The sequence below is a fragment of the Rhincodon typus genome, chromosome 4 (genome assembly GCF_021869965.1).
Source record: "Rhincodon typus isolate 14 chromosome 4, sRhiTyp1.1, whole genome shotgun sequence".
Lineage (NCBI taxonomy): Eukaryota > Metazoa > Chordata > Chondrichthyes > Orectolobiformes > Rhincodontidae > Rhincodon > Rhincodon typus.
Window position 1 is genome coordinate 61,387,736 of NC_063335.1, and position 25,451 is coordinate 61,413,186.

Consider the following 25,451-nt stretch of genomic DNA (forward strand, 5'->3'; position numbering starts at 1 on the left):
AGGACTAACCAGCAAAGAAAATTTGTCAAACCAAAAGAAGAAAACTTGAACAAATGGCAAGAATAGTAGAAATCCAGCAGACTGGGCAAGTTATAAAAAAGCAACAAATTTGTCGAGAAAGTAATGATGTGCATAAAGAAAGATGCAAGTGAGATCAAAGTTAATAAGGTTTTCACAAATACATGGAGAGAAAGAGCATAACCAAAGGGAATTTAGTTCACTAAAATAGGAGGTAGAAGAAATTATAGTAAACAATAAGGAAATACCAGACATATTAAATTAAGAGACAGACTTTGCATGATTTGCAATAGGTTGCTACGTTTTGGAAAATGCTGCCTGAAATAATGGTGGGCGTCATGGTGGCACGGTGGTTAGCACTGCTGCCTAATAGCGCCAGCGGGTTCAATTCCACCTTCGGGCAACTGCCTGTGTGGAGTTTGCACATTCTCCCCATGTCTACGTGGGTTTCCTTTGGGTACTGTGGTTTCCTCCTACAGTCCAAAGATGTGCAGGCGAGATGGATTGATCATGCTAAACTGCCTGTAGTGTTCAGGGATTTGTACATTAGGTGGGTTATAGGGGGATGGGTTTGGGTGGGTGCTCTGAGGGTCAGTGTGGACTTGTTGGGCCGAAGGGCCTGTTTCCGTACTGTAGGGATTCTATGATCCATGAAATATGACCAATTTCCTTTTGAATGTGCTTAAAGAAAAATATTTCTCGGCTATGGAGACAGAGCAGAAAGTGGGATTAGTTTCTTTTTTTTAATGGAGCTGCTGCAGGCATGATAGACTGAAATGGCCTCCAGCTGTGCTGTATGATTTTATGACAAAATTAATTGGCGACAGTTGCTAACCTACGTAAGTTTCACATTTGGCAGTTGGCAATGTGCACTTCTCTATTGCATCAAATGCTACTTTGAATATTTTCTGTTGGTGGTTTGTACGGTTGCCTAATAAGAATTCAGTCCAGTTTATTGTGATCAATTCATTTCTTGTCCCTTCAAGACTCACTTAAATTTAATACCTTGATTTGTAGCTCTCTCCTGAAATCTATGACAAACTGTAATGTTTTGTTTACTCGTCACAAGATGACCCTTTGTGCTCAGGTTGCAAACTAATTCTGATGGTCATTTATCACTTCACTTAGCATGGCTCATAGCCATATTATTCCTGTAATAAAAGGCGTAAAGTCGCCATAGTTCCAGAGGACCATAGGGTTGCTCTCTCATTAGATAGAGATGACTGGTGGTAGTTGAATGTGAGGGTTACTGCACCTCAGGTGAGGACAAGTTGAGAGTCTTTCATGATAACCCGAGTCGGTATGGGAGTTGAACCTGTGCTGTTGGCATCACGCTACATTGTAAACCAGCTGTCCAGCCAACTGAGCTAATCAGCCCTGAATTTTGTAATGTGCTGTCAAAGACATTATAACAAGTACGTTCTAGAAATGCATTGCCTTTACTACTGAAGCTGTTTAAATCTCTGAATGTTTGAATCTCTCATTATAATCTCTCATTTTTTTGCTGCATTCTTCCCTGATCTCTGTATTTGTGCATCATTTCCATTACAGCATTACCATCAAGAGATGTTGACTGCTCTCTCTAGAGACTTGTGGTACGGTCTAGATGGAGATTAGCTTTTATGATAAAATAAATTCAAACCTCTAGTTACTACATGTAAGAACTGTCGCCAGTTTTCACATTTCAAGCAAAGAATCGGCACAGAATAATTAAAAAACGTAAATACAATTAATTTAATACTTGCATATTGCTGAAGAAAGACTTTTTAGAATGTTGTTCGTCTTGTACTCATCAGTTTTCAAGAATACCAATTTAAGTGAAATGTCAATATCCTTTCTCATTATTGCAGTAATTTGATCTTTCACTAACAACGCGCCCTCCATTTCCTTTTTGTCTGTTCATCGTAACAATTGAATACCCTCTGAATTTTAGTTCCTAATCCTGGTCACCCTGCAGCCGTGACACTGTAATTGTAATCATATCATACCCATTTACAATTCTTCTACCTAATTGTGAACTCTCCATGCATTCAGATTTGTAACACCTTTAGACTGTCTTTTTGACTTTTATACTCACTTTTCTTTGTACTATCTCCTTTCCTTTGCCTTCCACTTCACCTTCGTAATTTCAGTTCCATGTTTCTTTCCCTCCCTCTTCTCTCCACACTCAAGTTCCTATCCACCTGCCACCTAGTTTTAAACTCTCTCCACAGTACTGGTGAATACCCTTACAAGGATATTCGTCCCAGTCTGGCTGGCGTGCAACTGTAAGTATTTAAGGAAACATTTAAAAATATTGATCAAACATAGATTCCATTAAAATACCAAAACTCAGCAACAAAGATACATCTCCGGCTGTGGATAGTTCTGATTAAAAGAAGAGGCTTATAATGTTGCAAAGAATAGGAGTAAGCCTGAAGTTTGGGAAAGTTTTAAAAATTTGTCCAAGGCAATCAAGACATGGATGACAAGGGGAGCAAAAATAGGATGAGTCCTGATGAAGGGTCTAGGCGCAAAACGTCAACTGTCCTACTCCTCAGATGCTGCCTGACCTGCTGTCTTTCTTCAGCTCCACACTGTATTGTCTCTGACTCCAGCATCTGCAGTTCTTGCTATCTTAGAATGAGAGGAAACTAGCTAGGAATATTAAAAAAGATTACAAAAGTCTCTACTGTTATACAAAAAACTACATAAGAAATAGGAGCAAGTGTGTGCTATTTAGCCCCCGGAGTCCAGTATACTATACAATGAGAAGTAGCTTGATCCTGCACTATCCCTGTATCTCTTGCTGATTTTAATATATAAACTTCTGTCATTGTCAGTCTTGAATATACTCTATGGCTAAGCCTCCACTGCCCACTGAGGCAGAGAATTATGAAGGTTCACCACATTCTCTGAGAGAAGAAACCCCACTTCATCTTGGTCTTAAATATCTTTCCTTCACTTGGAGACCATGTCCTCCAATCTGAGCAACACACATAATCCCAAGGTCCCCAGAAACTATAGACCCAGTCAACTTGTTAGTTCTTCACAGGGCAATCCCTCCGTCTCAGGGATTAGTTTGTTGAGCTTTTATTATCATATAGAATCCCTCCAGTGTGGAAATCCGCACTGACCCTCAGAGCATCTCACCCAGACCCATCCCCCTGTAACCTACCTAATATACACATCCCTGAAACACTACAGGCAATTTAGCATGGTCAACCCACCTAGCTTGCATATCTTTGGACTGTGGGAGGAAACCGGAGCACACAGACATGTGGAGAATGTGCAAACTCCACACAGACAGTCCAAGGGTGGAATCGAACCCTGGTCCCTGGCGCTGTGAGGTAGCAGTGCTAACCACTGTATCACTGTGCCACCCCTTTGCAATGGTACCTCTGCCCCATCCCCACTTCAGGCAATCCGACCTCATTTAACAAAGCTGGTTTCTCGGAAGGCTGATTTGGCATTGTGGCAAAAGTGAAGCAAGAAACCTGGGCATGTCTGGGAGTTGAACCGGGACCTCTCACATATCATCGCTGTACAGTACCCTAAGCAAGAATCATACCCCTAGACCAACGAGCCATCTGCAATGCTCTAATTTGTTTATCAGCCTCTATTGATTAATTCTGGAAATGTAAATACACCAAATCTGCCCAAAGTAAATGTTGATCCTTTAAAGGCAGAGAGTAAAAGAACTTGAAGGAATAGCAGAAAGGATGTATAAATATTTTCACAGTACTTGACACAAATTATAAACCAGAAATGGATGATAGCCAACTATTTATATTTGTATACTGGCTTTAACAAAATGAACCCTCCCAGTGCTTTTCACAGGAACATTACAAAGCAAAGAATGAAGTCGAGCCACATAATAGAGATTAGCAATGAATATTAGTGACTTACAGGAAGAAAGAAAGGTGAGAGGAGTATTCCACAGCTTTACTTTAGGGATCTGAAAGCATAATTACTGATGGTAGGGCAGTTACATCTGGGGATGGTCAAGAGGTCAGAAGGATTAATAACATAGAAATCTTAGAGGATTGTGGACTTGGATGAAATCCCCGAAAGTGGGAGAAGTGGGGCCAGGTAAGTAATTTAAAACCAAAGATGAGAATTTTAAATTTAAGACATTGCTTGAGCAGGAGCCAGTGCAGATCAGTGAGCATGGGGTGATTGGGGAATAAGATTGATTAGCGCTGTCTCCTGAGCCTCTATATCTATTTTGTGACATGGTGACCAGGGAGCAAAAGGCCCGTGAGCTTAATATCAGTTGTCAGGAAGATACTGCAATTTAGTATTAACATTTACTCAGACAATCATAATATGATCCGACAAAGTCATGCTTCTACAAATCTAATAGAATTTTTTGAGGTTGTAACAAGTAAGGTAAATGAAGGAAAACCAATGGATGGAGTATGTGTGGATTTCCAAATGGCATTTGATAGGTGCTTCATGAAAGAGAAAAGTGCAAGTTAAGTCCTTGTGGAGTTTAGGGTAATATATTATGTATAGAGGATTTTTCAGTGGACAGGAAACCGTGTAATGATAAACAGGGTATTTTCAAGTTGGAAGGCTGAATGTTGTGGAGTGTTCCAGGGATCAATGCTTAGGCCTTTTTATTTGCAGTCTATATTAATGACCTGGATGAAGGGATATATCTAACTTTGATGATACAAAGCTCGATGGCAATACAGACTGAAGATGATACAGGTCCAAGTAGATTTATGCAAGTTAAGTGAGAATAGCTTGAATAGACTGGGTCTGTTTTCACTGGAACGCAGGAGGTTGTGGGGTGACCTGATAGACATTTGTAAGCTTATGAATGGCATGGAGAGAGTGGAAAGTCTGAGGCTTTTTCCTAGGTTGGAGGGGTCAAATACTAGGGGAGACAGGTTCAGGGTGCAGGGGGGGAAGGGGTGTAGGAATAAAAGCCCTACGACCTGGGACAAAGACTTAGGAGGCAGGCAGGATTCAGACACATGGTGGTCTTTATTTTTATTCAAGCAATCACTCATTCATGCAGGGAGAGAGGCAAAGATTCCTCCCCTCGCAAAAAGTCTAGCCTCGACGTGAGAACGCTGTTGTTCCCTTTATCTTCAGCTCAGATTGGAAGAGAGATCAATGACACTCCGACTTTTACAGTGAAATACAGCATTTTTATACATTTTATGTTTCAGTAATCACATACAACGTGGCCACTGTGTTGTTCTTCTTACTCTATGCATCCAATTCTGTGAAACATCTAATCAATGATGGGCATTCCAGTGGACAGCCACAGGTTCCCATGATCTCGTGGTGTTCATCAGACATTGTAATCTCCAGGCCTTGGGATCTTTCTGTGCATCTTATTAATTTGCATTCCAGAGTTACTAACTATACTCCTTCGGACATGTTCCAGACTTGCTTATCTCTAAAGACTGCTTGAATTCTGGTGACCTTTGCATTCCTTTGCTATCTCTATCTAATTCTGATACTCCTCTTATTTCCCCACTCACATTACTCCTCCAGTTTTCCCACTGTCCCAGTTATATACATTTAAAAAAAAGACAGTTGGTTCTAACTAACTGTTGTAAGATCCAAATATTAATTTCTACTATAAACTTAGTTATATGTAAAGTTTGAAGCTACTTCTACTTTAACTAATGAGTTGCGAACAATCTGTATCGTACAGGACGTGCCAGGCATCTTTTTAGTAATAAGGAAAGCGTATCTTGAGACTAATTATCTTTCGCATCTAAATGTGAATGTTTTCCCCTAATGCTTCTATTATATTTTGGTTATGTATGTGTATCTATAATTATATTGAAATATATCTCTGTGATAATCTGAAGAATCTTTAACTAGAACCTATTTCTTAACATTGTGAATAACTTGAAAGAAACAACTGATTACTACAACATAACTTCAGCTGTTGTTTTCACAGCTGCATAATGCATTAGGCTGACTGTCTCAGGGACTGAGATTTATACCCCTTGTTCCAATTAACGCTGTTCAGCTAGTAAAACAACATCCTTTCAGTAATGAGGCTGGAATCAATCACTTGTCGTCATTTAATAAACTTGTGTCTATCCTTAGCCATCTTCTTATCAAACTGTCTCTGATAGCTGTTTGTGCAGGGCATCCCGTTCATCTTGGAATAGCCCTGTTCAGAGGTACTATTGTGTATCACTTAAATGCTGGAGCAGGTGTTTAGTTCTGTTCTAATTACTTGTCTGTCATTTTGTGTCTAAATGCTGGACCAGGCTGTTTAATTCTGTATATCTCTTGTCAGCCATTGTCTGTCTTTCAAATATGGGCAGCTCTTCCAGTTCCGTCCTTTGTCCCTCAGCCAGATTATGGCTGTAGCAACATTATTAACAAAAAGTCCAAATCAAAGTCCATGAGTAATCTTGTTTCAGAGATGTCACGTCCATGATCATTTTCGCGTCTTATGATGAGCTAGTCATTTTCTTTCGTCATTCCACTAGAAGTTCGTTGATTTTAGTAGTACGTAGCAGGGCCACCTTCTCGGTCTGTGGCCCTTCTGCAGTCATCATCATCAGTGTAACAATGCAACATTTAAACATTATTCAAGCAATATAAATGAAAAGGATGATAACAACAAAAATTATTATTCCCTGACAACACACGTCCCCAGGGATCCCAGCTACCCCAATGCCCAACTCCATAGGATCAAGATGCGGGTTGTTTGAGTTTGTTCTTTTGTTTTTGGACACGGTTGGCCAAATCAGTAATTCTCTCGGAATTGTCAGAGATATATGGTGAATTGGGTGATAATCACTAGATACCAGTGTTGTTGGAACGTTCCCTCATTTGTCTGATTCCTGAAGGTCAACCAGGTGCCATCGCTTAAGTGACGACATGGTGGGGTAACATCTTATGTCTGAGTACAGTTACTAATTCCTACTTTCAGCAGTCTAGGATCCATTCTTTCTAAGCAAATCGTACCGGCGGGCTTCCCTATTCATGAAGTGCTAATCAGTGTGACAAAAGAGTGTTGTTGCAAGGTCTTATAGTTGGGCTGGTACCAACCTGCAGCAGTTGTCAGGTCATACCCTGCTGACTTCCACTGGACCCAGTGGTGGGTGGTATTGATGCAATATTTTCCTTCCCCATTTGGGCATTTTTATCTCTCCCCAAAACTATGCACTGTAGTACTGTTCTGTTCAATGCCCATTCAGCTAGTTCTGATGCATTAAAGGGGATGGACCACAGGGGTATACCTCCCTCAGAGTGTTTTGGAATGTGCATGCAGATGCCGCAACTGGAGACACTAATACATTTGGCATAGGCACATTGACATGTATAAAAATGTATTAAAATTAAGTTCTCATCCTGCCACTTGCCTGTCAGCCTCCTTTGGGATCAAAATTCAGAGGTGCCCAAAGAGGATTAGCATTTTCATGCTTATGCTAATATCAGTTCTATTCTTAATTACAGTCACCATGCCACCACATTACATATATTTACATGTAGCCCTAATCTATTCCGGCTGCCATCCTGGCGTCGAGAATTCTGTTCCTGCTGCTTGTTGGTGATCACTCAGTGAGGGCCCTTTAAAACCTGCAGGAGGTAGAGATGAGAAAGAGAGAGTGAGAGAGAGAGAGAATACCACACCAGCAGGCTGGACTGTTATACTATTAGTTCCTGTATACTTTTAGCTGGATAGGATGTCCCTATTTACCAACTCCATTTTCATTAATAAGTGCACTCCTGTTACCTGTTAATATTACTTGATGAGGTCCTTCCCTGGGGGACAAGACTCTCTTGCTTGGGATTATTTTCACCAGGACCTTTGATCCTGGTGCTGGCATTTCTGTTCGTCCTTGGTGTCCCTCAGACTCCCAGTCCTTGACAAGCTGCTGGTCTCATTCCTGTCAGTGAAGTATGTGTAAATGCTTACAGAGGGATTTCGTGTAATCCCAGACTTGTCCCTTGCTGTTAGTCAGTTCTGTTCCCCCCCATGATTATGTCCTGGAAGACTGTCAGTGCTCATCCTGTCATGAGCTCAAAAGGTGTTAGTTCAGTGACCCTCGAGGGTGCTGCCCTCTGGGCTATCAGAATTGCTGTTAGGGAAATGGTCCGTTTAACCCGTTCTGTCATTGCCTTGGTCAGAGCATTTTTCAGCGTTCTATTCATGTTCTGTGTCATACCCAAGCTCTGTGGGTGGTAGGGGATATTCTGGAACTTGCCTGTGAAAAGGGTGCCTTGGTCTGAGTCTAGTTGTAGGGGAACTGCAATACCACCCCATCCCCAACAACACCGCACCACACACACACACACACACACACACACACACACACACACACACAGCTTCCTGGATAATTTTTCAGCTGCCAATATTTTTGCTGCCAATGTCGCGGTACAGACCTTTGTGGGGAAAGCTTCTACACATCTAGTAAACTGGTTGACCATGACCAGACAGAATTTCTTATTCTGATAAAAACGGAAAGAACCGTGGATGTTGTAAATCAGGAACAAAAATAGAAGTTGCTGGAAAAGCTCAGCAAGTCTGGCAGCATCTGTGAAGAAAAATCAGAGTTAACATTTTGGGTCTGGTGTGCTTTAACTCCAATTACTGCTGCCTGCTTTGGCTCAGTTTCCTAGTAATTGACTCCTCCACCTTGGGAAAAAGCCTCATATTTTCCACTCTACCTATGCCATTCACATTCTTATAAGCGTCTATCAGCTTCAACCTTCTACGTTCCAGTGAAAACAAACTGAATCTAGCCAAACTTTCTTCATAGCTAAAATCCCCTATCCTGGTAAACCTTTTCTGTACCGTCTCCAAAGCATGCACATCCTTCTGTTAGTGTGGTAACCAGAACTGTACACAATATTCCAAGTGTAGCCTAACTGAAGTTCTGTAAAGCTGTAGCATAATTTGTCTATCCTTACCCTCAATACCCCTTCCAATGAAAGCAATCATGCCATAGGCCTTTTCTGCTGCCGCCTTCAGTGATTTGCAGACCTGCATGCCCGGATCCTTCTGCATATCAATAGTCCTAAGGGTTCTGCAATTCATTGTATAATTTCCAACTGTACTTGACCTTCCAAAATGCATCACCTCCCATTTGTCTGGATTAAACTCCATCTGCCATTTTTATGCCCATGCCTCCAACTAGTTTGTATCCTGCTGGATCCTCTGACAATTCTCTTCACTGTCCCCAACTCCACCAAACTTCGTATCTTCCGCAAACTAATTAGACCAGCCATGTTTTGCTCCAAATCATTAATGTAGATGACAAACAGCAGAGGTCCCAGCACCTATCCCTGTGGAACACCACTAGTCACAGCTTTCCATTCTGAAAATGCTACACTCTGTCTGCTATTACTAAGCCAGTGTGTATCCATCTTGCCAGCTTACCCTGATACCATGTGATACCCGGTACCACGCACTTTTTGTACCAGTCTGCCATGATGGACCTTGTAAAAGGCTTTACTGAAGTCCATGTAGACAACATCAACCACTCTTCCCTCATCAATCATCTTTGTCACTTCCTCAAAAAAGTCATTACTGAGGCATGACCTCCCCTGCACAAATCCATGCTGTCTATTGCTAATAAGTCCATTTGCCTCAAAATGCATACAGATCTTGTCTTTCAGAATCTTTTCCAGTAATTTACTGATGTGAGACTCAAGCCTATAATTTCCTGGATCACCCCTTCTTAAACAATGGGGCAATATTGGCTATTCTCCGTGTCCTCTGGGACCTCACCTCTGGCCAAAGAGGATACAAAGATGTCTGTCAATGCCCAAGCAATTTGTTCTCTTGCCTCCCTCAGTATTCTGGGATAGATCCCATCAGGACCCGGGGATTTATCTACCTTAATATTTCTTAAGATGCACAACATCTCTTCCTTTTATAATAACATCTTGACTTAGAAATTCCACACTCCCTTCCCTAAGATCATCCTCCACCAGTTCTTCTCTTTGGTGAGTACTGACCAAAGTATGAGGACCTCATCTGCCTCTTCTGACTCCAGACATAGATTCCCTCCTTAGTCCTCGAGTGGGCCAACCCTTTCCTTGGCTAGTCTCTTGCTTTTTGTATATGTATAAAAGCCTTGGGATTCTCCTTAATCCTAAAGACTTTTCATGACTTTTAGCCCTTCTAATTCTTTATTTAAGTTCTTTCCTACTTCCCTTGTATACTTAAAGAGCTTCATCAGTTCCCATCCTCCTTGATTTTACGTATGCTTCCTTTCTCTTTCCAATCAAGGTCATAACATCCCTGGTCATCCAAGGTTCATGTAACTTGCCATACCTATCCTTCATTCTCACAGGGATGTGATGCTCCTGAACTCTTATCAACTGCCATTTGAAATACTCACACGTGCCCGATGTAGATTTACCCTCAAACAGCTGCTTCCAATCAAAATTCTTCAGTTCCTGCCTAATATTGTTGTTGTCCGCCTTCCCCCAATTTAACACCTTTACTGAGGACTGCTGTTATCCCTATCCATGATTATCTTAAAACTCTCAGTATTATGGTCACTACTCCTGAAATGCTCCCCCACAGAAACTTCACTGGGCTCATTTCTCAAAACCAGGTCCAGTATAACCCCTTTTCCGGTTGGGAATGTTTAAAGATTGTGTCAAGAAACCCTCCTAAATGGTCCTTACAAATTCTGCCCCATCCAAGCCCTGAGCACATAGTGAGTGCCAGTCAATGTAGGGAAAGTTAAAATCACCCTTCACAACATCTGCAACATTTTTCTGAAGAAGGGTCCAGACCCGAAACATCAGCTTTCCTGCTCCTCTGATGTTGCTTGGCCTGCTGTGTTCATCCAGCTCTACAGCTTGTTATCGTAGATTCTCCAGCATTGGCAGTTCCTACTATCTCCGCAACATCTGTTGTTATTACGTTTTTTCTAAATCTGTCTACATGCATGCATTTCAGACCACCTCCCCTGCAGCGTTTCCCTTCCTGTTCTTGTTCTTAGTCATGTTTGCCTTGGTTTCTACCTCTCCCTCACTTTCTGCATCTACTGCCCTGTTCCTCTGGTTCCCACTAATTTAAAACCTCCCCAATCATTCTACCAAGGATGGCAGTCCCGGTCCTGTCCGGGTGTGTCCTGTCCGGGTGTAACCCATCCAGTTTGTACAAGTCCCCCCTCCCCCAGAACCAGACCCAGCCTCCCCCGCAAACCATCTTTTCAGCCACGTGTTCGTCCTATGTATCCTGCTGTTTTTACTCTGACTAGCTTGTGGCACTGGTACTAATCCTGAGATAACTACCTTTTGAGGTCCTACATTTTAACATTTTTCCTAGCTCTCTGTATTCTGCTTTTAGGACCTCATCCTATTTTTTATCTATATTGTTAGCACCAACATGTACCACGACCACTGGCTGCTTTCCCTCCCCCTCCAGAATGTCCTGCAACTGCTTCAAGACATCCAGGACCCTAGCACCAGAGAGGCAACACAACATCTTGGACTGTCGTTTGAGGCCACAGAAAGGCCTATCTATTCTCCTTACAGTTGAATCTCCTATAACTATAGCATTCCTATGCTGTGCCTCCCTCTGCGGCAGAGCCAACCATGTTGCCATGAATTTGGCTGTTATCCCCTGAGAGGCAATTCCCCTCAACAGTGTCCAAAATGATTATATCTGTTTTGCAGGGGAATAGTCACAGGAGATTCTTGCTTTGCCTGCTTAGCCCTCCTGTTCAGCACGGTGGTCACCCATTGCCTTCCTGCCTGTGGAGTCTGAGTCTACGGTGTGACCACCTCTCTAAACATGCTACCTACAATCCCTCCACCTCGTTAATGCTTCACAGTGTCCCCAGATGCTCTCCAAGTCCGAAACCCTGGCTTCCAGGAGCTGCAGCTGGAGACACTTCTTGCATTCATGCAGGGCCCAGGCGCTGGAAATGTGCCTGGCTTCCCACATCAAGCAAAAGGAGCAGACTACGATTTGGAGCTCTCCTGCCATGTCTTACGCCTTTAAGTTAGTTAATCCTTACAATGTTAAATACTTGTAATACTAAATTGAAGCTTCTGATGCTTTCTGCTTGGATAACAATTTCTCAAAGTTTGCCTGTTATTCACCAGCAACAGTTTCCAGAAACAGTTTAGGCTTGTGTTCCTTTGCCCACTGGAACTCTCGCTGCAGACCTCTCATGATGTTCTGTCTCTTCTGGACCTTGCCTTTCCCTTTTTTTTGGTTGGAAGAGGAAGGAGGGATGGAAACACTACAGGAATGTAATGTTTGGGGTTGACCGTTAACAGCGGGTTATTCCATGATTCCATTCATGCTCACACTAACTGTGAAGTCCATTTCCAGAATGTAAACAAGCAACGCTTAGCACCCTCTGCTTGGATGTTTCTCCTCCTGTTTATCACCAGGGACGATCTTCCACGATACCCTTCAGGTCCATACTGACTGTGAAGTCCATTCCCATAATTTTTTTTCATTTCAAAAATATACTTTATTCATAAAAACGTCTTTATATACATACATTGACACAAAAGCAGTTTGGTTCTGCACAATTGCGTATCAGGTAAACACAAAGTATTGGAGTTTCACAATTCACAAAACCAAAGACCCCTCTTACACATATGATACTAAAGTTTACATATTTGTGACATACTAGGAGGGTCCAATAACTGAATGGACCCTCATTTACCTTCAGCAGGAAGACCTCAGACCGTGGTCTGTCCATACTGTGCCTTGGCAGCAGCTGCCCCAAGCTTTAGTGCGTCCCTCAGCACAAAGTCCTGGATCTTGGAATGTGCCAGTCTGCAACATTCAGTTGGGATCAACTCCTTTTTCTGGAAGACCAACAAGGTTCGGGTAGACCAAACAGCTTTCATTGAGTTGATGGTCCTCCAGGCGCAGTCAATGTTTGTCACAGTGTGCGTCCCGGGGAACAGACCATAGAGCACAGAGTCCCACATCACGGAACTGCTTGGGACGAACCTCAACAAAAACCATTGTGTCTTCTTCCAGATTTTATTCGCAAAGGCACATTGCAGAAGGAGATGTGTGACATTCTCAACCCCATCGCAGCCACTTGAGGGCAGTGTGTGATGGCGCAAGCTGAGTGGGTGTACATAAAGGATCTTACAGGTAGTGCCCTTCTCACCACCAGCCAAGCAATCTCTTCGTGCTTGTTGGAAAGTTCTGGTGATGAGACCTTCTGCCAAATGACTTTGACAATCTGCACAGGGAACCACACAACGGTGTCCACCCTCTTCTTTTCCCGCAGCGTCTCGATGACGCTATGTGCTGATGTCTACATCCCACTGCTTATCACCAGGGATGATCTTCCATGATACCCTCTAATGGCTGTTCCTTAACTCAACCCCGTCTCTCTATTTCTCCCTTCTCCATGAGAGGGATACAATCATGTGTATTTATTTCCTGATTCACATAACTTGCTGAGTTTTCCCCATTATTTTTAACCACTTCCACGTCTCCTGGCAACAGTGCAGCTTCCTATTTGGCTCACCGACTGTCCGTAACACGTCCCAATTTGCCAGCTTCCAATAGCTAGACTACAGTATGTGGGGAGTGTAATATCACCTTTCCTAGTTGTGTTAAGGGGGAGGATGTCATTAGTGCCCACGTAGCAAAAGAGGTGAAAGGGCTTTTTCAGGTCAGGGAGTCCTAGTGCTCTTGCAGAGGCCAGTGTCTGATTTTTGACAAAGGCTGTCTCTTGCTCAGTCCCCCATTCAATTTTTTCTGAGCTAGCCCGCCCCACTTTGTTAAGGTCTTTTGCAGTGAAAGCAATGGCAATCAATCTGCAGCATTACTACAGAGTCATGGAGTTAAGCTCCAGCCTGTGGGATACTACTCAGGTAAAATGGATCCGGTCATGATGGGACAATAGTCGTATGTTCGAATCATCCAGTGTGCTACGTGGGCACTAACGACATCCTCCCCCTTAACACAACTAGGAAAGGTCTTGCAGGGTCTGGTTAGTTCACTATATAATTTTCTACAAAGCTCGTGCGATAGTTAAATAGTCCTAAGACTTGTCTTGCTCCTTTAACAGTAACTGCTTTTTTTCTATTTCCAATTCTGCAGATTTTCTTTCTGGTGGAATGCTACAGCTGCCTTGTGTTAGCAACTGGCCAGAGATTATTCTGCTTCTGTTTAAATCCTTGTTCCTGTTTGCCTCCATGTTGGAACCGGCAGTCTCTTTTTTTTTTGTGTCCTAGTTTTCCACCGTTCTTACGTTTCTTACTGGGGCAGTTCTTGGCAAAGTGCCCATCCTCATTGCACATGAAACACACTCCCTCCTTTACCTGTATCGGACAAGCTCCATGTTTGTTTGTGTTCTCTGTAACAATTGCTGCTTGTTTCTTAATATTCCCTGGGTTGTTTTCTGCCTTCATAGCCCAATTGAGTACTTCCTTAATTTGTGTTTTTTTTTAATTCTCCAGTTCTCTATCCATACTGCACCAAGTGCAGTAAAATAACATCATACATGGACTCAAAATTTCTTAAAAAAAAAAGTGTCCATCTATTGCACGTCCAGCAGAATTGTATTGATCTAATATGAATTAAAAATTGGTGGGGTGTCGATTCCTGCATGTAATTATGTCATCTGTCTCTCCTCCTCCAGCAAAAAGAAGTGTTATACTTTAAGGAAAAGCCCAACTCATTTGTTAAATTTGACCTTTCTAATTCATGTATCAGTTTTCTCAGATTTTAGAACATACCATCAGAGTTTTGTTCAAAGAAAGTAGCATTTTCAAGATTCCAAGTTTCTTATTATTTGCATATTTCATATACCAAAGTATATTTACAATGAACAAACCTTACCATCCGGAATTAGAGATTTGCTCGTGTTAAAACAGTATTTGGAAGTTCACTGCGGCCAGAAAATGAAATTCCAAACACGGTAATTTCTGGAATTAAAATTTCCTCAGTCCAAGCACAACATGGAGCCAATTCCAAAAGGTAAATTTCACCAAGTTTTACGATCCAACTTTTTAAAATTTCCGTTGCAGATTGTTGCTTTGCACAATCACTGATACTTTCTTAAATGGACATTACATTAACTATGCATGTTCCATACTGATACACACATGGCACACACCACACTTCTAAATCACCATAGATTCCAAAATGCAAACTGACTTCAAAGCATCCCCAGATCTCGAGCTCCAGAAGCAAAAACATACAAATTGTACAAGACGACATTTAGCAACCAACAAACAAGGGTGCATTCAAACCTGACCACAAAGAGTTAACACTTCTATAATGTTCAATAAACTAGCGCAGAAAGCCATCACCCCTCTCTCTTTCTCACTTATGAACGCTGCAGCTATTTTACCTTGTTTCTGTGCCTTTTTGGCATTCTGCTTAAACAGAGTGGCAAGATGATTAACACTTTCTGTGCCTTTTCATGTCCTTAATTAAGGCTTTATATTATTTCTCAGACACAGTCTGCAGAATGGACCAGACTGGATCCCAGCGGGTCTTATCCCGGTCCTATCCTTTCCTACCATTCTCCTGGACTCCCTCCCAGATGTGTCTGAGGCGGTCCGCTGCTTCTATCTATTTCTTTTTACCGGAGGATTTCCAACCTCCTATTAATCTTTTAGTAGGTATCACTTTTAGCTCCCGAGGATTTCTTACCTCTTATCTAGCTTTCTTGCGCTGTCAGCATCTGCGACCCTGCTACCACACCTGTAATTCTGTCTCCTCCTGTTTGCTCCAGTTTTAAAAAGTTCATTTTGTGCTCTGTCTTTCAGACTCGCTACCGCACAGAGTGCCATGCTAACTAAAGGGTGGTAAATAAACGCACTGACCCAAATCATGGCAAAAGGTATGCCAGCATCAAGTAGCGCCAGTGTGTACTCGTGAAACCCTCGGACCAGGGACAAAGACTCAGGAGGCAGGCAGGATTCAGACACATGGTGGTCTTTATTCTTATTCAAGCAATCACCGGTTTGTGCAGAGAAAGAGGCAAAGATCTCCTCCCGAATCCGGTCTTGACGTGAGAATGCAATTGTTCCCTTAATCTTCGGCTCAGATTGGAAAAGAGATCAATGACACTCTGACTTTTATAGTGAAATATAGGATTTTTATACATTTTATTTTACAATAAGCACATACAACATGGTCACTGTGTTCTTCTCCTTGTTCTATACATCCAATCCTGTGAAACACCTAATCAGTGATGGGCACTCCAGTGGACAGCCCCAGGTTCCTATGATCTCATGGTGTTTAACAAACATTGTAATCTCCAGGCCTTGGGATCGTTCCATGTATCATATTAATTCACATTCCAAACTTGCTTATCTCTAAGGACTGGGGTAGTAATTGTTTCAGAGATAGTAGGAACTGCAGATGCTGGAGAATCTGAGATAACAAGGTGAAGGAGGGTCTAGGCCCGAAACGTCAGTCTTCCTGCTCCTCTGATGCTGCTTGGCCTGCTGTGTTCATCCAGCTCTACACCTTTTTATCTATAAGGACTGCTTGAATTATGTTTTCCTTTGTATTCCTTTGCTATCTCTATCAAATTCTGTTACTCTTATATTTTCCCACTGTCTCAATTATATATACATTAAAAAAAAGACATTTGGTTCTAACTAACTACTATAAGATCATAATATTAATTTCTATTATAAAGTTAGTTATATGTAAAGTTTTATAGCTACTTCTACTGTTAGCACTCTTTAACTAATGAGTTGCAAACAATCTATATAGTACAGGACGTGCCAGTCATCTTTTTAGTAATAAGGAAAGCCTTTCCTGAGACTAATTAACTTTCACATCTATATTTGAATGTTTTCCCCTAATGCTTCTATTATATTTTGGTTATGTATGTGTATGTATAATTATGTTGAAATCCATCTCTGTGGTTATCTGAAGAATCTTTAACTAGAACCTATTCCTTTATTGTGAATAACTTCAGAGACAGCTGATTACTACAAAATAACTTCAGCTGTTGTTTTCAAAGCTGCAAATGAGTTAGGCTGACTGACGTTTACACCCCTTGTTCCAGCTGACACTGTTCACCGAATGGGACAACATCCTTTTATTAATGAGACTGGAATCAATCACTTGTTTTAGTATAATGAACTTGGATCTATCCTTAGACATCTTCTTGTCGATGGCTGTTTGTGCATGGCCTCCCATTCAGCTTGGAGTAGCCCTGTTCAAAGGTACCATTGTGTTTCACGTAAATGCTGAAGCAGGTGTTTAATTGTTTAATTACTTGTCCGCCATGTGTCTAAATGCTGGAGCAGGCTGTTTAATTCTGTTTATCCCTTGTCGGCCATTTTGTGTCTTTAAAATATGGCAACTGTTACAGGGGGAAATTTAAAAGAGATGTGCGAGGTAAGTTTTTCACTCAAAGGGTGGTGAACGCCTGAATGCGCTACCAAAAAAGGTGGCGGAAGCAGACACAATAGCAGCATTGAAGAAACACCTGCTCGAATGCACGAATGGGAATGGAATAGTGGGATACAGATCGTGTAAGTGAAACTAGTTTTAGTATGGAAGGGCAGATTGTTTTGGCGCAGGCTTGCAGGGCCGAAGGGCCTATTCCTGTTCCTGTGCTGTATTGTTCTTTGACACAAAACTGTGGAGTTTGATAGGAGGAAATGAGAACATAAAAGCACTTTATTACAATGTGAATGGAGTATAAGAATAAGAAAGTCTTACCGTAGTTGTATCAGACTTTGGTGGGGTCACAGCTGGACAACTTTGTACGATTTTGGTTTCAATATCTAATGAAATATGTATTCGCTTTGGGAAGGGTACAGCAGAATTTCACGAGATTGTCTCCTGAGTTGAGAGGGTTACCTGTCATAAGAAGCTGACTAAATAGGGTTGATACTTTCAGGAGTTTAGGAGAATGAGAGATGATCTCATTGAAATATACAGGATTCTGAAGGGTGAAAGAATTCTTAAACCTGTGCCCTCTAGTTTTGGACTCCTCCCACCCTTGGGGGAAAAGACCTTGTCTGTTTACCCTGTCCATGCCCCTCATGCTTTTGGGGCCTAACAGTGGCTCTGTGGTTAGCAATGCTGCCTCACAGCACCAGGGGCCCAGGTTCGATTCCAGCCTCGGGTGACTATCTGTGTGGAGTTTGCACATTCTCCCCATGTCTGCGTGGGTTTCCTCCAGGTGCTCCAGTTTCCTCCCACAGTCCAAAGATGTGCAGGCTAGGTGGATTGGCCATGCTAAATTGCTCATAGTGTTCAGGAATGTGCAGATTAGGTGGAGTGCTCTGAAGGTCGGTGTGGACTTGTTGGGCCGAAGGGCCTGTTTCCACAGTGTAGGGATTCTAAGATTCCATTATAATAAACATCTATAAGGTCACCCCTCAGCCTCTGACACTCCAGGGAAAGTAGCCCCAGTCTATTCAGCCTGTCACCCTGGCAAAGTTTTTTTCCCTGGCTTGGAAATATAAGCCGTGGTCACAGCTACAATCAATTAGAACTGAGCTGAAAAGACATTTGTTCACTCTAAGGTGAATCTTCGGAATTATCTATCCCAGAGCATTGTGGATGCTTCACCTTTGAGAATATTCTAGACAACAATTGTTTTTTTTTCATCTTTTAGAAAATGGAAGAATATGGGGAGTGGGAGGAAAAGTGGCATTGAAATTGGAGATCAAATATGATTATATCGAATGGCAGAGTGCACAAGGGCTCATGTGGACTACTGCCACAACTATTATGTCATTATGAAACCTAAGGAGCAGTTTTTTAAAAGAAAGTTGTCATTCTCTCAAATTCTGCTCTGTGATACACTATGAAAATGTTACTGCTCTAATACTTAAAGAATAAGGCAATATCTAGATCAGGACTAGTGCCAGTAACCAATGTAAATTTAGGTTAGGAAGGTGTTGTAGCAATTGATGTTTTGGACCATCAGAAAAATTACGAACCAAATCATCAGCAGTATAATAAAAAGGTAGCAGTTTCCAATCAGCTAACCTCATGATCCATGTTGTATGTGACACTCTTCACAGCAAGGTATCACCCTTCCTGTCTAGTAGTAAAATAAGGAGACATTAATGTTTCATTTTTATGCATTGTTGGTTCTTGAAGGCATCCATTGAAATCCAGTATAATTCACCTTTGCACTACATTACTTGTGCTAATTATTTGAAACATATTTCTTAAAAAGAAATTGCATTGGGCAATCTAAATTTGTAAAAGGTTTTAAATGCTGCTTTAACTCTTTTTCTTTTACTATTTTCAGTCCATTATTCCTATGTTTACACGGAATATTCGAGAAGGGTTTAGGACATTTGGATGTTTTGGTAAGTAATATCTTTTCCTCTTGTGGATAATGTAAATTGTACCTTGCAATGTATTTAATGTTCATTTATGTTATTAGCCATGCAAGTTACAGTTTCAACATTTTAAAACAATTATTTTGTAATCTGTTGGCAATGAAGTATTTCTCAAGATTTAAATTCCTGCATAGAATTGAATAATTTCTAGTTATGTTCTCTGCATTAATATTTGACACATGATTGAAATATCCATCTGAGTTCCATGTTCGCTCTAAAACTATAATGAATCATTGAGATGCATTAATTTAGGGTTTTTTAGAATCACAAGCATTTTGATCCTATAGTTTACACTTTTCCAAATAAAAATAGACTCAAACATGGAAGCAGGATAATACTATTAATGTGAAATATCACCTTGGTGCAGAAAGGATAAATATATTTTCTGTTGATTGCAAATGGATTGGAATAAAGGAATGGCAATTTCATAATTGTTGAATGAATGTATAATGTGTATATGTGAATGTCTGTCGTCTGCTTGATACGTTCCTTTTCCATCCTCGGTTGCTTTGATGTAACCAAAATTGATACTTTCGCTTTTTTCAAAGACCGATGTTGACAGACGTATGCATGCCCAATGTGGCAAAGTAACCGCAAATATTTTTGATTTGATAATTTTTCTAATATAACGTAATGGTTATGTTCATATTGAACTGCTGACAGTGTTTCAATGAAGACTTGTCACTAGTAACTCTGCCCTAGAACTCATCAAATCTCCAATATTTTCAACTTCTAATGCATAAAATCAAAACTTAGAATCACTCTTTAATTTGCCTCGTCATCTCTTCTCGACCTGGTGACATCTTACACAGTTCCCCTTGGCTGTCAGCTATGTCTATTTCTTCTTGAGTTCTCTGCCCAAAGCAGGACCGATCCATGGTGCCGCAACCTCCATCACAGGCAGTGAAAGGAGGCAGATGCCAAATCCATCCCACCTGCAATAACGATTGATTTCAGGGCAGTTGGCACCAATCTGATTCATATTGTCCATTGAGAGAACTGAGCCAACTGGCCTCCCAGGGAGTTGAGTTGCTAGAAAACGTACTTATTTAGATGCATGTTGTAGCCTGAAATTGTGGTTGGGACTCTAATTTCTTTCCATCATGTGGCAGACCAGGAATCTCTCCCAATCTTATTGCCTGCCATTACTACCATCTATGTTGGTAAGTTTTACAAGTTGTTACTCAACTTATATTAGATATTTATATTTTTCAAAAATGAAGACACAGAAATGGCAAATGTAAAGTGAACTGTGTTCCTCATCAGCTGTAGAGGAAAATTAGCTGTGTTTCTCTTCTGCTTGGAAAGTTCATTGCTACCGTGGCAGGGACACAATGTTTTGTCAACTTTGTGTTGTTGGTAGCCCAAGAGTTCTTTCGTATTATTCAGTTTAATATTAATACCTGTCTTGACCACTCGTGTTAAAGTTAGCAGTCTGGCTGATGAGGTGCTCCTTTTGAAACTAACTAATCGGCTGTGATTTAGAACATGACAGCTCATGTAATCATTTCTTAGCTAACATCTGAGCTGGTAATTGCATTTGTATTTAATGCAGCCCAGTGGAGTAGGGTAGGTGGCATGCAGGCCCACAAAATGGTAGGAGAGGCCACTCGCTCTATTCCTGCTAGTGGGAAAACTGAACCCTATTAGATCAAAGAAGGAATGGGCTGATGCAGAGAATCTGGCCACTGGCCAGTTAGGCTCATTATCAAGCCCTTAAATGTCATTATTGCTGAGTCTGCCAGAATTTAGTGGTGGCTTAATGATTGTCCCAAATGTACTTGGACTTCCAGTGTTATTGTAAGGCCATCAAACAAACTCTGTTGGGTTTAACAGTGCCCTCCCACAAATTTCCCTTTTTCAAGGTGCCTGGTACCAGGAAAGAGGTTACCAACTGAGAACCTGTGTCCTTTTGTCTCATCCTACCGCAGCTACCCCCACTACCCTGTAGGTAATCCCTTGTACGCAAGTCCAATCTGCCCTACTTTCTTCACTCCAGAGTTCCACAATTGTGAGGCGTTGCATTTTGGTAAGGCCAACCAGGCAGGACTTCTGTAGTTAATGGCAGGGCGCAGGGGAGTGTCGCCAAACAAAGAGACCTAGGGTGCAGGTGCATAGTTCCTTGAAAGTGAAGTGGAAAGTAGACCGGGTGATGAAGAAGGCATTTAGCAACTTACCTTCTTGGTCAGAACATTGAGTATAGTTCTTGGGACATCATGTGGTGGGTTTACAGGACATTGGTGAGGCCACTAATAAAATACTGTATACAGTTCTGGTCGTCCTTCTTTAGGAAGGGTATTGTTAAATTTGAGAAGGTGCAGAAAAGATTTATCTGGATGTTGCTACGTCTAGAGGGTTTGAGTTATAGGGAGCGGCTGAATAGGCTAGGGCATTTTCCCCTGGAGTATCGGAGGCTGAGTGGTACGTTATAGAGGTTAATAAAATCATGAGGGGCACGGATAGGGTGACTAACCAAAGATTTTTTTTCCCCAGAAAGTGGAGTCTAAAACTAGAGGGCGTAGGTTTAGGGTGAGAGGGGAAAGATTTAAAAAAGACTCGAGGGGCAACTTTTTCACGCAGAGGGTGGTGCGTGTGTGGAATGAACTGCCAGAGGAAGTGGTGGAGGCTGGTACAATAACATTTAAAAGGGATCTGGATGGATATATGAATAGGAAGGGTTTAGAGGGATATGGGCCAGATGCTGGCAAATGTGATAGGTCAGATTGGGATGTCTGGTTGGCATGGATGAGTTGGACCAAAGGATCTCTTTCTGTGCTTTATGACTCTATGACTCTAGATCTTAGTCTTTCAAGAAAACATTACAATTTTTTTTGATAGTTCCAAGTTGAAATGTGTGGTCATATGGTAATGCTCATAACTTACCTAATTAGGTGTTGTACAGCATTTAGCCTACAGCATGACTTTCTCACTTTTTAACAGGTATATGTAAATGGTTGTATGAAAAATTTAGATGGCCATTTGTTCCAATTTATGGCGGTTTTCCTGTCAAATTTTGTACCTACTTGGGAGATCCAATTCCTTACGATCCCAATATAACTGCTGCTGAACTGGCTGAAAAGGTAATTTCTTTTCCTTTTATTGTGTTGTTAGGCAATTGGGCACATCGTTATTTGACGGGGGGGGGAGCGGTGTGCGGGAACAACCCATTGTAAAATCTATATTTCTATTCTGAAGACAAATATTTAATAGACTTTTCAACTAAATACTAACCATCAGTGAGATTGCAGACTTGCTTGCCAAGCCGGCGTGTTTGATTGCAAACGTTTTGTCGCCCTGCTAGGTAACATTGTCAGTCCACCTTCGGTGAAGCGCCGGTGCTCTGTCCCGCTTGTTACTCATATGCCTCAATTTGCTGGTGTGATTGGTATTATTTCCAGTTCTGTTTTTCAGTGATTTGTATATTGGGTCCAATTCAATTGTGTTTGTTGATAGAGTTCCGGTTGGAATGCCAGGCCTCCAGGAATTCTCTGACAAGTCTCGGTCTGGCTTATGCTATTACGGATGTGTTATCCCATTCGAACTCGTGTCCTTCTTTGTCCGTGTGTATTGGGACCATTGAGAATTGATTGTGTCTCAAGAGATACGAATTCGACTCGGACAACACATTCATAATAGCACAAGCCAGACAGAGACATGCCAGGGAATTCCTGGAGGCCTGGCATTCCAACCAGAGTGTTGGCAACAAACACTTTGAACGGGACCCGATATACAAATCACTGAAAAACCGAAGCGGAAATAATACCAAGCACCCCAGCAAAGCGAGGCATATGAATAACAAGCGGGACAGAACACCAATGCTTCACTGGAGGCACACTGACGATGTTACCTAGCAGGATGATGAAACGTCTGCAATCAAATACGCCAGCTGGCAAGCAAGTCAGCAACCTCATCCATGATCTGAGCTACAAATCTTCTCAAAAACTTTAAAGTAACCGTCAGTTTTGCACAAGCTGAGTTGTTGACTCTGCTTGTTGACTAGAAGATATTGGCAGATCCAAATATTTTTCCGGAGAGGGAAACTGAAAGGACCCATGTATGCTGTTATCATATATGCTAAAATGCCAGCTGGTGATTATCACAGGTAAACTACTGCATAGAGATGGTGTACAAAGAACAAAGAAAATTATAGCACAGGAACAAGCCCTTCAGCCCTCCAAGCCCGCACCGACATGCTGCCCATCACAACTAAAACCCCCTACCCTTCTGGGGACTATATCCCTCTATTCCCACCCTATTCATGTATTTGTCAAGACGCCGTTTATAAGTCATTATTGTATCTGCTTCCACTACCTCCCCCAGCAGCGAGCTCCAGGCACCCACTACCCTCTGTGTAAAATACTTACCTCTTACATCACCTTTGAACCTTGCCCCTCGCGCCTTAAACCTATGCCCCCTAGTAACTGACTCTTCCACGCTGGGAAAAAGCTTCTGACTGTCCACTCTGCCCATATCCTTCATAATCTTGTAGACCTCTATCAGGTTGCCCCTTAACCTCCGTCGTTCCAGTGAGAACAACCCAAGTTTCTCCAATCTCTCCTCATAGCTAATGCCCTCCATACCAGGCAACATCCTGGTAAATCTTTTCTGTACCCTCTCCAAAGCCACCACATCCTTCTGGTAGTGTGGCGACCAAATTGAACACCATATTCCAAATGCAGCCTAACTAAGGTTCTTATAAAGCTGCAATATTACCTGCCAATTTTTAAACTCACTGCCCCAGCCGTTGAAGGCAAGCATGCCGTATGCCTTGTTGACGACCTTCTCCACCTGCGTTGCCACTTTCAGTGACCTATGTACCTGTACACCCAGATCCCTCTGCCTATCAGTACTCTTAAGGATTCTGCCATTTACTGTATATTTTCCATCTGGATTAGACCTTCTGAAATGCATTACCTCACATTTTTCCTCATTAAACTCCATCTGCCATCTCTCTGCCCAAGTCACCAACTGATCTATATCTCGCTGTACTCTTTTGACGGTCCTCATCGCTATCTGCAATTACACCAACTTTTGTGTCATCCGCAAACTTACCAGTCAGACCAGTTACATTTTCCTCCAAATCATTTATATACATTACACATAGCAAAGGTCCCAGCACTGATCCCTGAGGAACGCCACTAGTCACAGCCTTCCATTCAGAAACACACCCTTCCACTGTTACCCTCTGTATTCTATGACCGAGCCAGTTTTTTTATCCATCTTGCAAGCTCACCTCTGACCCCGTATAACTTTACCTTCTGTATCAGCCTGCCAGGAGGAACCTTGTCAAAGGCTTTACTGAAGTGTATCACATAGTTTACTGTGTTAGTCTAAAGTCAGCGTAAAGACTGTCTTTACATAGATGGAGGAGGGTTTGAAGAATTTGAATCAGATTTAGAACTTGCTGGTCTCCGCAAATAGTTATCAAGAGAGGTTAACTTAAAACGTTAATACTTGTAGCACAACAGTATTCTGATGTGAAGCCAAGGTCATTCATAACACACTTATGTGATGTATCTTCTCATTTTTCTAGGCAAAGCAAGCTGTGCAGGGCTTAATAAACAAACACCAAAAAATACCAGGAAATATACTTCGAGCCCTTTTAGAACGTGTTCGCTGGAGGCAAAAAGATGAATGATTTTACACTTTACAGAACACATTTCAGTGAACGCTTTTTAAACCATTTTCTTCACATTCTAAAGTATCTACAACTATTCAAATACTTAATAATGGTTGCTGTTATACATTAAAATTATTTTGTTGAAAAAGTCTTGCACCAGTATTAATGTTACTTGACTTTCTAACAGTTTTAGTACTAAATGTGGCATAGCACGTTAGACTGCCATTATACAGCATCAGAGTGAGGAAAAACATTGGCTCACCTGCCTACTTCTAATATGTTTTCATCTCCGTGTATGTCATGGAAAGATACTAAATAAAGACTCAACATCTCCCTTGCAATTTCAAGGTAGATTGACCGGAGTCAAATTGCTTTCTACATTTAGAATTTGGTTGGGGAATGTCAATGATAGAGTACAGGATTTGCTGCATGAGATGGGACTTCTTAAGATCTATACAGAGGGGGAAAGATGGTAGTGAAGTAGATCAATTTTATGTTCACAGCAGGCTAAGCAGCATCATAGGAACAGGAAGGCTGACGTTTCAGGCCTAGACCC

The 25,451-nt window shown here is 41.7% G+C and overlaps 1 protein-coding gene across 2 annotated transcripts in view; it reads left to right on the plus strand.

The window, feature by feature from the left end:
- Positions 1 to 25,397, plus strand: part of tmem68 (transmembrane protein 68) — a 59,749-nt gene extending 34,352 nt beyond the window's left edge. Inside the window, exons 6-9 of one of the 2 annotated variants that reach the window (XM_048595691.1) lie at positions 19,182 to 19,242; positions 20,388 to 20,438; positions 22,216 to 22,355; positions 24,809 to 25,397. In XM_048595691.1, the coding sequence (XP_048451648.1) occupies positions 19,182 to 19,242; positions 20,388 to 20,438; positions 22,216 to 22,355; positions 24,809 to 24,913 (357 nt within the window). In that variant the 3' untranslated portion in view covers positions 24,914 to 25,397. The remainder of the gene's footprint in view (positions 1 to 19,181; positions 19,243 to 20,387; positions 20,439 to 22,215; positions 22,356 to 24,808) is intronic. The other variant, XM_020519297.2, reaches the window with a different exon arrangement.
- Positions 25,398 to 25,451: the final 54 nt, after the last annotated feature.